The following is a 13,168-nucleotide window of genomic DNA, read 5'->3' as shown; positions in this document are numbered from 1 at the left end:
TCCGAGGCTCTGGGCAAGGAGAGGCTTGGAGAGGAGAGGGCTGCTGCATGCCTGGAATATTCAAACAGAAAGGTTACAGTCCTAGCTTTCCTGCACCTCACAGGAGGCACCGTCCTGACTTCTTATTCCACCAGAACTTCAGGCAAGTTATCCATGGACTGTAAGCCAGAGAAAAAGTCAGAGAATGTTCATAGTGAATGGGATTAAAGAGACTGAAGCTCATAAAAGGAAGTGACTAGACCAAGGTCATAACAAGCTAACAATAAAGCCAAAACTGGAACCCAGGTCTCCTAACTCCCAGTCAAGTGTTGTTTCCATCATCTGTTCATCTAGCATTTCATAACATCTCCCACATGCAACGTTCTAAGCTGGATAGAGGTTAAACAAAGATGACTCCAGAATGGAAAGTCAGAGGACTTGTTTTCAAATTCTGTCTTTGCTACTTATACCCTATTTGACTCTGTGAAAGTCGCAAACATTTTAAGCACTCTTGGCCCCAGTTTCCTCATCTATAAAATGAGAATTTTGAACTAGATGACTTCTAAGTTCCTTTCCTATTTGAAACCTATGGTTCTACAGACTCCCTGCCCTAAAAGAGTTTATGATCTCCATACGACCTCTCTCAAACCCAGGTCACTTGCTTCTTAATCCAATATATTTGTAGCACCTAAAGGACTCCCTCTTATTCCAGAAAAGCTACCCCAGATTGAAATCAGGACCCATTGAAAACCCTAATTCATGAACCCCTACCAATGTGGGGTTTTTTACCAGCTAGTTAGAGGATATTTTAATTCAGACCAAAAGATATTTACTGAGAATAGCAAATAAAGGGACAAGAAAGAATCCTTCCATGTACATATAAAGTATTTCCTCCCATAGACTGCCACATCACCAATGTAAAACACGCAGAAAATATGCATGGCCAGGGAATACTTATGAAAAACAAATTGAGAAGGGACCCATGTGACCAGGGAACATATATGTACCACAGGACCCTGTTTCAATCAATCAATCAATACGCATTTATTAAGTACCTACTATATAGCCAGCACAGTGCTAAGCTCTAGAGAAAGAAAGGCAAAAGCTACTTGCCCTTCAGGTGCTTACAATTTAATATATAATAAGGACATGCAAAGAGGAGTCAATTATGGTCAGGACAACTCATAACACCAATGCTAGAGGACTAACAATGTTCTCTGGTAGAAGAGTAAATGGGCAAAATAAGATGGAAAGGAACACAATTAGCAATCATGTATGTGAATGGGAATGGGATGAACTCACCAATAAAATGGAAAAGCATAGCAGAGTGGATTAAAAATCAATACCCACAATATGCGCTCTACAAGAAAATACCCGCAATATGCTTTCTACATTTAAAGCAGGGAGACACACACAGAATAAAAACAAGGGGCTAGAGCAAAATCTATTATGCCTCAGCTAAAGTAAAAAAAAAAAAAGCAGAGGTAATAATCATGATCTCAGGCTAAACAATGTTCTCTGACAAATATTATCAACCTATTCTTTATTACTTCTTAAAGGGTATGTTACTTCTGATAGGTTGAGCCCTATCTCTGATTGATGTAAGTCTTAGTTGAGTATTACCATTGGTCCCATGGACACTGAGTTTCTTTCTGTCATCATCTTCTATGCTTCAACTCAGTATATATATTTATCCTTCCCACTACATATGCTAGGTATTCAGTAAATGTTTGATGATTAACTGAAAGTCATGTTATTATTCATTATCCAATTTGTCCTGTGATATCAATCAATAAACAAACATATTTAAGCCTCAACTATTAATCCAACTACTATTCTAAGGTTTACAGAATTCAAAGATAAAAATGAAAGTCCCTACCTTCAAGTCTACATTCTAAAGGGAAAGATGCCAAGATCCAGATAATTCCAGAATGCTGATCCTTAGGTCTTCAAACTAGGGACAGAATTATAGGATAAAGAACTGAAGAGACCTTAGAAGTCATTTCTTCTAACTCCCGCATTTTACAGCTGAGGAAACAGAATTGTTATGGCTACATGCTTTGCCTAAGGTCACAACAGCAGAGAGAATCAGAGTCAGAATTTGAAATACAACTTCTGACTACAAAGTCAGTGTTCATTCTATGACACTCACTATATTGTAGCTATAACTACCTAGTATGGAGAGGAATCCAAAACAAGGGGTTAGAGAATAATTCTAATTCTGTGTTTAATTGCTTATCCAAAAATAGCTCCTTGAGGACAAATATGATTTTATTTATTTCTTTGCATTCCTAATACTGAACCAATCCCTTTGACATGATGGTGACTGAATCAGTGTTGGTTGAATTGAATACTGAGGGCCAACCTCATGCTCAGATCTGTGGTTTATCTAAAACATTGTCTCTTCTCTTAAGTCACCTTTACCCTAAAGTAGGTCAGTCCTTTTTCATCTGTGTCTGACTTTTCATGCTCCCATTGGGGGGTTTGTTGGCAGAGATATTGAAATGGTTTGTCATGTCCTTGTGCAGCTCTTTTTTGCAGATGAGGAAGCTGAGTCAGAGTCAAGTGACTTGCCCAGGGTCACACAGCTAGTAAGTGTCTGAGGCCAAATTTGAACTCAAGAAGATGAGTCTTCCTGCCTCCAGGTCCAGCACTTTATCCACTGCATTATCTAGCTATTCTTTACTCTAAAGGCAAAAACAAGTGAAACAGAATATTGGTACCAGGACGCAAAGAAAGTAGATCTTGCTGTGCCTATGAAATCTTTGAGATAAAGAAAAAGAATTTGATTGGGCATGTCAAATTAAGAGGTAAACATTGTTTATAAAAGTCTTATCCAGGGTTATTGCATATACATCCACCAGTCATTCAAAGCAAAAAAGCCAAAAATATCAGCCATTATAGAGAAGACAAAAGTGTGTGATATTTGTATTTCTGTCTGCCATGGCTCAAGGGCTGTTCGCATTTATATAGTGCTTTAAGATTTACAAAGTGTTTTACAGCTATCTCATCTGACCCTCACAAGAACAAGAGTTAGATGTTATCCTTATATTACAGATGAGAAAACTGAGGCAAATATAGGTTAAGTGACTTGCATATGGTCATACAAGATTTGAACTCAGGTCTTCCTAACTCCAAGACTATCTCTTTATCCACCATGCCATCTAACATGTTTCAAGTATGTTCCAAGTATGGCCTGAATAAACAAAGAATGTCAGAGGCAGAAGCCATATACTGAAAGGACTTCAGAAATGTCTCTCTACACTCCGGGTTGTTAGGAACAATGACATACTATTAAGGAAAATAGAAGCAAGGATTCAGTGGGCAAAAAATGAATCTGAAGTAGAGGGCAGATTTGACCTTTATTGGGATGGTGGACATTGGAAAAATGTAGCGCACAGGAGAAAGAGATGGAAAAGGGCAGGTTCCCAATTAAAGCTCAGAGAAACCCAAAAGTTACCCAGGAGAGATTGCCCAGTAAAAGTCAGAGGAGGAAGAGGAGGAGAGTCAAAGTAGTAGTTGGTCATTCTCTGCTCAGGGGCACAGAGACAGCTACTTGTTGACCTGAGAACAAAAAGAGAGCTCTGCCTTCCAGAGGCTATTCCCAAGACCGTCACAAAGAACTGCCCAAGACTTATCAAAATGGATACTTATTACATGATTCTGTGATTTAAGTAGGCATAAATATCACTTTCAAAAGGGACCTAAAAATATTGCCAACACTGATGAAATTTTGGGCAAAGAAACCAAAGACAATAGGGATACCAGTTGTTTTTTCTTCACTGAAGGAAAGGGATGCAAAAGAAAAAAAAATTAATTGGGGAAGTAAATAGCTGAAAAGGAAGGAGGTTTCTGAAAATGGGTTTTAGACCATAGCTTACATCATAGAGTTGACATATTCCTGGCCAGAGGTGGCACACACCTAACAAAGGCTGGTAAAAATGTTCTTGCCAGGTATTTTGCAAATCTAATCAAAAAGTCTTTAAAATGAAAAGAAAGAGGGAAGGAGAAGACTCCCTAAGTATATCCCCAAATTAGAGACAGCCACAAAGAAGAAAGGAAATGAAGAATAGCAGCTGAGATATCCAGAAATTTACAGGTGACAAAATCTAAGAAAATAGCCCAAAGTAAAACCCCTGGCCTCAAATGTCTCCATGCAAATGCACAAATTGAGGCAATGAAAAAAAAAAACAAATTGAAATTCTTAATGCAAAAAGGCAGATTAGACCTGAGAATGAGCCAAGGCTGCCAAGGGAAGCCAAAAAAGGCTTGTTAGGGTTTGTTTTAAGCTATATTGTTGGGGGGGGGGGGGGGAGATGATCGAAGAAGGAACAGGACCTTAGAATGGTGTGGATTTGATAATGATAAGGGATAAGGGTCATTCTTTATTCTTTTTCTCTGTCCTCAGCAAAAGAAAATGATTTTTATATTAGTTATATATAACATATATAACTATATATATCAGATTGTATATTATATAAATGATCTTCATGTTAGAAATGACTGCCAGCTCAAGAAAGGAAAGAAGATAAATTCATTTCACCTAGGCTGGATGAATTCCATCCTTGACTCCAGAAAGAAGTGGGAGGGATGATTGCTGAGCTGTTGTTTATGATACTGAAAGATCAGAGCAATCAAGAGAAGTTCAGATTGGGAAAAGGCAGATCCTGGCCAGCTTTTCACAAAAGGAAAAAGAACAGAGTCCTAATACCAGAGGCTAATGAGCTTGACTTTTATTCTTGGGAAAATTCCAGAAAATATCATTACATGAATATTTGGTGAACATGAAAAAGGGAAGTTGTGATGGCAAAAACCTACCTGGCTTCAGCAAGCACAGGTTATGCAGACAAACTTCATTGGCTTTTTGGAGAGGATTCCTAAATTAGTAGAAGAAAGGAATTTTGTAGATATATTTGCTTAGCCTTTAGAAAAATCACTAAACCCTGTTTGCCTCAGTTCCTCACTTTTAAAATGAACTGGAGAAAGAAATGGCACAAGAAATGCCAAAAAAAACCCAAATGGAGTCATGAAGAGTCGGACATGACTGATATGTCTGAACAACAACAAGAATACTTATGAATAAGTCCTAGTGAAGATTCTTTTTGTGTATAGATTGGCTCAGATAGCCATTGAGATCCCTTCCAACTCAAAGATTCTGTGATACTCTGAACTCCTTTTCTCTACATGCAAAGAAAGTTAAATAAGGACACAAGATTAAATTAAAATACTACATGCTTTTCTCTTAAGATATACCATGGCAAAAAGCCAATTTTCATACCCACTTCTCTCTAGCACATTAACTAAAACATAATTCTTCCATTTAGATCATAGCTATTACTCTATTGCTCTGGGATGACTTGTCATTCTTGGCTAAGCTTTCTATTTTCTTCAGCACTAAGTACAGTGTTTGTCAATTGTTTGAAGGAGGGGATGTGATCCTTTAGGTCCCTCTTTGTCCGATTCATTTCTAAAATTCTGGTTTAGAGAGGCAATATGGTATAATAGAAAGAGGTGGGCTTGGAATCAGGAAAATCCTGGATTCAGTGCCACCTCTGACACCAGCTGGGTGACTCTGGGCAAGTCATTTAACCTCTGTGAGCTTCAAATTCTTTATTTTTGAAATGAATAGAAAACACATCTATTGCTTATTTCACAGAGTTGTGAGGGCTGAATGAGATTATTTATAAAATGCTTTGTAAACCTTAAAGCACAATGTGAATGTTAGTTATTGTTATTAGAGAATATAACTATTCTGAGATTCTAAGTAAAGGCAAATAGGTGGCTCAGTGGATAGAATCTCTTTAATCAGGAAGAGCCAAGTTCAAATCCAGCCTCAAGCACTTACTAGTTGTATGATCTTAGTCAAGTCACTTAACTTCTGGGTTTGTCTCAGTTTTCTCATCAGCAAAATGGGAGTGATAAAAATACCTACCTACCAGCTTTGCCATGAGGAACAAATGAGATAATGTTTGTAAAGCATTTAGCACAGTTCCTGGCACATATTAGGCATTTAATGAGTGCTTGCCTCCCTCCTTCATTCAGCAACAGCATATTAACATCCTTTCAAACTCAGATAGTCTGTGATTCTACCTAGGTGGTCTCAAGCAAGTCCCTGGGACTCAATCTCTTCATCTATAAAAGGAATGAGTTGCACAGGTAGCCCCTGGGGTCCCTTCTAGACTCTAAAGCTATGATTCTATGTTCAAAGATCCTTTCTAGCTCCCACATTTTATGTTCTCTTCTAGAAGTATTTAGATGGCACCGGGGATGGAGTGTTACTCTTGAATTCAGAATAGACCTGAATTCAAATCTAGCCTTGGACACTTACTAGCTAGCTGGGCAACCCTGGGCAAATCAAGCTCTATCTGCTGCTCAGTTTCCTCATTCATAAAATGAAAATTATTCCCTCCCAAAGCTGTTGTGAAGTTCTATTAAGGAAACATTTGTAAAGTGCGTTGTAAACCTTAAAGTGCCCTAGAAATGCTAATTATTCTTATTATGTTCTAAGAACTCTTCCTGCTCTGACACTCTCCTGATCATGATCCCAGTTTTCCTTTCCTTTCCTTGGAGAGTTCTTTGCTCCCTCCTCACTGACTTCGGGGAGACCCTATACCTTTACTCTCCCCACACAATAACCCTTCCCAGAGATATTCATGAATAAAGCTGGACAAAGTCATGAAACCAACCAAACTGGATCAACAACAAGGTTATATTCTGTAATCTCAACTGGGCCCTCACTGCTGCAAGACAATCTTTTTACACACACATCCCCCAACTAACTCATTATACCCACTAACCACAACAGCTTTTCCAAGCCTTTTAAACCTCCAGCCCTCCATGACCAGCTTCCTGATCAGCTAAAATCCCTGCCTCAACAAAGGAGCCTTTTGGTGAGATCTGCTGCTTCTTTTGAACTTCTTATTTCACACACTTAGGCATCTTCCCCCACTATCTCCTTCTTCAGCCCAGTCTCCCATAAGGAGCTGGCTCATCTCCTTGTCAAGGCTTGCTTCTCCACATGCCCAAGTGATCCCATTCCAATCTGTTTTCTCCAGCAGATTGCATCCTCTATGATTCCCACTCTCACTATTCTGTCTCCTGACTGCTTCCCTACTACTTACAAACACAATCACGTCCCTTCATCCTCAAAAAACCCTCACTCAATCTGTCCATCCCTGCTAGTTCATTCAACTGAAATTGCTCTCTCAAAAATTACTAACAATTTCTTAATAGCCAAATATAATGTCCTTTTCCTTCTTGACCTCTCTGCAGCCTTTGACCAGATTTCAAATGTTCAGTCATTTGCAGTCATGCCCAACGCTTGGGATTTTCCTGACAAAGATACTAGAGTGGTTTGCCATTTCCTTCTCCAGTTCATTCGACAGAAGAAGAAGCTGAGGCAAACAGGGTGAAGTGACTTGCCCAGGGTCACCCAGCTAGGGAGTGTCTGGGGCCAGATTTGAACTCACAAAGATGAATCTTCCTGACCCTAAATCTCACACTCTATGCACTATGGTGCCACCTGGTTGCCCCAATAGACCAGATAACTGTCCATAATTACCTTCCTCCTTTTCTGTTGCCCATTCTTGAAGTGCCCCTTTCATGAAAGGAATAAACAACTGCCTCTTTTATTTTCTGCCTCTGATTTGTAATTGCAGTTTCAAACGGAAGGTCATTTTTTATCCCATTCAAGGGTCTTTGTTACAAGATCACAGAATCACAGGTAAAAAAATGGAAGAGACCCCAGAGACCACCTAGACCAGCCCCGTCACTTTACAGATGAGAAAACTCATGTTGTAAGAGGAAAAGAGGTCCAGATCTTCTGACTCCTGAGTCAGTGCTGTCATTAGCTTCATTTTTACGGATGAAGAAACTGAGACAGACTGACTTGCCCAAGGTCACGCAACTAGGAAGTGTCTGAGACCAGAATTGAACCCAAGTCTTCCCCACTCCAGACCTGGCACTCTATCCACTGTGTCTCACATAGAAAAGTTTCAGTGCCCACATCAACTAGCTGGCATAAGAAAAGTATCTTAAAAAAAAAAAAGAAAAGTTGTAACCTTTAAACAGAACTTAATCAAGTGTCAGACTAGGTGACAAGAGACTCAGGTTCAAATCCTGACTCAGTTATTCATTGTGACATGTCAAATATGACTCATGTCAAATCACCTCAGTAGCATGGTAGAAAGAATGACAAAGGAGAATATGGGTTCAAATCCCAATTCTTCTACTTAACCAGTGGTACAAATTCCAAAGGGGCTGCTCCCTTTTCTCATTTGTAAAATGATGGGGCTTGGACCAAGTGTTCCTGAATTGACCCTGCTTGAATCTCTGTTCTAAGGTTCAGGTTCTTTATCTATAAAATGTAGAGAAGAATCCTCAAGCCTAAGATTTCCCAGAATTGTTGTGAGGGAAGCCTTGATGACCTCCGATAAATGTGAGTTCTTTGTACTACTCTGATTATGTCTTTTATGGGGACCTCAAAATCTGCCCTGCCTAACCCACAGGGTTCTTGTGAGGATTAAAAGAGATGGTGCGTATGTGTTGTGTGTGTGTAGTGTAAGTGAAAATGCCTTGTGGCAAATGTAATGCTGCATTTCTTCAGTCCCAAGAGAATTTTGTATAAGCTATTTTAATCTCATCCTTCCCAGGGAGAGCTTACCTTCACTCCCATTGGCTGAGGCGGGGTTACGTGACTCCCCTTGATCCCTAGTCTTCAACCCCTTTAGCTAGGGTGAGGGAGGTGGGGGAAGATCCTCAGGATTCCCAGATGGCCAGGCATACTTTCCTAGAATGTCACATGGCAATGGCCAATGATGAAAAGAAAAATAAAACTCAAATAAGGGGAAAAGATCTCATGCTCTCAGTAAGACTTCCCTTTCTTTAAACCTATTTACAAGTCATTTAACACTCTGCCTTAGTACTGTTTATAATTATTATAAATGTTTATCATTATAAGTCACATCATTTCTATTATAAATGTTTCTAAATATGTCACATCACAAATTTTTAGGACTGGGATAAGACCTTGGATACCTTTTGGTCCAATCCCCTCCTTTTGGCCCCAAGGAAATTGAACTCAGAAAAGGAGAAGTGACTCAGATCAGGTCAATAGTAGAAGCAGGATTTGAATCTGTGCCTTCTGGCTACCAATTCAGCTCTCTGTATGTGTCTTGCCATTGTGAGCTTTCTAACTACAGAGTCCAGGTCTAATTGACCATCACTCAAAGAGTTTTGCAAAGTAAAAGGTTCATAATAAATGTTGGATCAATGAATATTTGGAGGGAAGTTCTTTGGCCTCTCCTCTAATCCTGGAGTATCTTATTCCATCATCCCATCACTTGAAGGCATAAATAGTGGCAGTTTACATTTTTATGATGTATTTGGTTTACAATGCCTCTATGAGGTAAATAACATATTATTATACTCATTTTACAAGTAAAAAAAAATAGAATGTCAGAGCAAGAAGAGACCTAAGAACACAGAAGGTTCAGAGAAGTAAGATCAGCTAGTAATGGCTAGAATGGAACTCAGGCCCAGGTGCCCTGCCACCAGGTCACCCCATAACACTAACGCTATATGGACAAGTCTTTGGCTATATCTTTGGCCACAACATCAAGTCTTCCTGACAGTTAAAAAGAAAAATTCAGGAAGGCAGTGTTTGGTTAGTCAACAAATATTTATAATAGAAGGAATGCCTTCCAGTCACAAACAACCTCAGCTACAAGGGTGTCCGATGATTTATGTGGCTTTTATCATTAGGACTCCTCTTTCTAAAGGCAGCACAAGGATGGCTTTCCTTTTACTTTCTTTGCTCTAGAGTTCAAGATTCTCAAAATGTTATGGGCCTCAAAGATCATAGGATGTCAGAGCTGGGAGGGACTTTTCAAGAATGTCAGAGTTGGGAGAGACATTAGAACATAGAGTGTCAAAGCTGGGAGGGAGCTTAGACCATAGAATATCAGTGCAGGAAGGGACCTTAGACCACAGAATATCTGAGATGCAAAGGATCTTGGGACACAGAAGGTCAGAACTTGGAGGACCCTTAGAAGATAGAATGTCAGAGTTAGAAGAGATCTTGGAACACAGAAGGTCAGAACTTGGAGGACCCTTAGAAGATAGAATGTCAGAGTTAGAAGAGATCTTGGAACACAGAAGGTCAGAACTTGGAGGACCCTTAGAAGATAGAATGTCAGAGTTAGAAGAGATCTTGGAACACTGAAGGTCAGAACTTAGAGGACCCTTAGAAGATAGAATGTCAGAGTTAGAAGAGATCTTGGAACACAGAAGGTCAGAACTTAGAGGACCCTTAGAAGATAGAATGTCAGAGTTAGAAGAGATCTTGGAACACTGAAGGTCAGAACTTAGAGGACCCTTAGAAGATAGAATGTCAGAGTTAGAAGAGATCTTGGAACACTGAAGGTCAGAACTTAGAGGACCCTTAGAAGATAGAATGTCAGAGTTAGAAGAGATCTTGGAACACAGAAGGTCAGAACTTAGAGGACCCTTAGAAGATAGAATGTCAGAGTTAGAAGAGATCTTGGAACACTGAAGGTCAGAACTTAGAGGACCCTTAGAAGATAGAATGTCAGAGTTAGAAGAGATCTTGGAACACTGAAGGTCAGAACTAGGAGGAACCTTAGAACACAGAATGTTAGAGATGGGAAGATCTTAGAACAAAGAGTATTGGTACAGGCAGGGACCTTAGAACATAGAATAGCTGAATTGAAATGAAACCTAAAGACACAGAATGTCAGAGTTTGGAAGAATTAGAACATAGAATGTCAGTTCAGGCAGAGACCTTAGAATAATGGATGACCCTTAGAACACAGGATGTCAGAGCTTGGAAGGATGAGAACACAAAATGTCAATACAGGCAGGGACCTTAGAACATAGGATGAACCTAAAGACATTGAATGTCAGAGCTTGGAGGACCCTTAGAACCAAAAATGTCAGCACTAGAAGAGACCATAGAACATAGAAGGTGAGACCTAGAAGGAACCTTAGAATTCAGAAAATCAGAACTGGGAAGGATCTTAGAACACAGAATGTCTGAGCTGGGAAGGGCATAGAGATGCTCATTTTACATACCAAGAAACTGAAGACCCCCAAGAAGGGAGATGACCTGTGATGGCCATTCATCATAGAGGCAGGAGCAGAACTCTGTCAGGTCCCTGCCTCCCCTCTGACTCTGTGTGGGAGTGGGCCCTGGCCCTTTCTCCTCCAACCCACTGATGTGCTTTCGTGATTGTTTGTTCTTCTTTACCCCTCCCTGTCCCCTCACAGGGTGAATGTTCTCAGAAGTGCTATTACATTTTCATCATAGAGACCATCTGCGTTGCTTGGTTTTCCCTGGAGTTCTGCCTGCGATTTATCCAGGCCAGAAACAAGTGCCAGTTCTTCCAGGGACCCCTGAACATCATTGACATCATGGCTATTTCCCCTTACTACGTGTCACTCATTGTGTCCGACGATGCCCAAGGAGAGAGTGAGAAGTCAAGCGGCAACAACTACCTGGAGAAAGTGGGGCTGGTGCTCCGGATCCTGCGGGCCTTGCGCATCCTGTATGTGATGCGGCTTGCCAGGCACTCCCTGGGCCTGCAGACCCTGGGTCTCACCGTGCGCCGCTGCACCCGGGAATTTGGCCTTCTCCTGCTCTTCCTCTGTGTCGCCGTGACTCTTTTTTCCCCCTTAGTCTACGTGGCCGAGAACGAATCGGGGAGGGTCCTTGAGTTTACCAGCATCCCAGCCTCCTACTGGTGGGCCATCATCTCCATGACCACTGTGGGCTATGGGGACATGGTGCCCCGGAGCGTCCCAGGACAGGTGGTGGCCCTGAGCAGCATCCTGAGCGGGATATTAATCATGGCATTCCCAGCAACATCCATCTTTCATACTTTCTCCCATTCTTACCTAGAACTGAAAAAGGAACAGGAGAGACTTCAGGCCCGGCTGAGCCGCATACAAAACACCAATCCACCCAGTGAGCAGGAGCTCCTGAGGGAAACGGACAACCTGCTCTGAGGAGGAACATCCTCACCTTTCAAATGCCCATGACCATGGAAGACAGGAAAAGAAACCTCCCTGGGCGGAAAGGGGGAGAGGGAGGAAACTCATTCATAGTATTCTAGATGGAAAAGACCACAGGGACTATCTAGGCCAACCACTTCCACTTGACAGGGGAGATGATTTGCCCATGATCCCCCAGAGAGCCAGTGAGAGGTCCAGGAGGAGAAGCTGGGTCTCTAGACTCCCAGCTCCCGCCTATCCTATACAAACTGTTCTTAGCCCAAGCTCACCTTGCCATAGCTCTCTAGAGTTCTTGGGAACCCATAGCAGAGGCTCAGTTCTGAATTGTGACCTCCCCAAACCCTCCAGCTACAAAGATGGACCTCTCCTCGTCCAGTTATCCAGCCTGAACCCCTGCTCGTCCCCTCCTCGTAACAAATGGGTCATGCTTTGATGTGTTTAATCAGGCTCGTTTTATTTGCCTTTGACTTCCTAGGACTTCCTAAATTCTCTGAGCCTCCATTTGCTCACCTGTAAAATGAGCATAATAATACTGTACTACTTGCCTTAGAGGGTTATTTGGGGGGAAATGCTTTGTAGAGCTTAAAGTGCTGTAGAAATAGGAGTTATTATTCCTAACCCAGTTAGGGAGTTCCTGGAGGGCTAAGTATCTTTGGTCCTTAAAAAGGAAACCCACAGGAATCTGTGCTTACTGTGAACCTCTTTCATAAGCCATACCCCCTAAAGGAATCTAAGAATGAGGAAAGTCTCTGATTTCTTTGGCTCACACTCCCACCCAGAGTTCTAGAGGTTCTGCCACACAGTAAGTACCGGATCCTCCTAAAGCCTCTCTCTACTCTTTTTGTTGTTTTTCACTTGTTCCAATCATGTTTGACTCCTTGTGAACCCATTATGTGGTTTTCTTGGCAAAGATACTGCAGTAGTTTGCCATTTCCTTCTCCAAATCATTTTATAGATGAGGAAACTGAGGCAAACAGGGTGAAGTGACTGTGTCACAAAGCTGCTAGTGAGTGTCCAAGGCTAAATTGGAACCCAGGTCTTCCTGACTCTGGGTTCAGCTCTCTATCCACTGAGCCACCTAGTTTCTAGAAGGCACCTGAGAAATCATCTAATACAATACTGTTATTTTTTATTATTGTTCATTGGTTTCAGTCATGTC

General features: G+C 41.1%; 1 protein-coding gene across 1 annotated transcript in view; it reads left to right on the top strand.

Annotated features, from left to right (window-relative positions):
- KCNG4 (potassium voltage-gated channel modifier subfamily G member 4) overlaps nt 1-12,036 on the top strand; it is a 38,500-nt gene extending 26,464 nt beyond the window's left edge. The window contains 1 exon segment of the mRNA XM_007477238.3: nt 11,266-12,036. Within this exon segment, the coding sequence (XP_007477300.2) occupies nt 11,266-12,036 (771 nt within the window).
- The last annotated feature ends 1,132 nt before the right edge of the window (nt 12,037-13,168 follow it).

This window comes from Monodelphis domestica, chromosome 1 (assembly GCF_027887165.1).
Source record: "Monodelphis domestica isolate mMonDom1 chromosome 1, mMonDom1.pri, whole genome shotgun sequence".
Taxonomy (NCBI): domain Eukaryota; kingdom Metazoa; phylum Chordata; class Mammalia; order Didelphimorphia; family Didelphidae; genus Monodelphis; species Monodelphis domestica.
The sequence above is the reverse complement of the archived record's forward strand: the minus strand, read 5'-3'. Positions and strand labels throughout refer to the sequence as shown.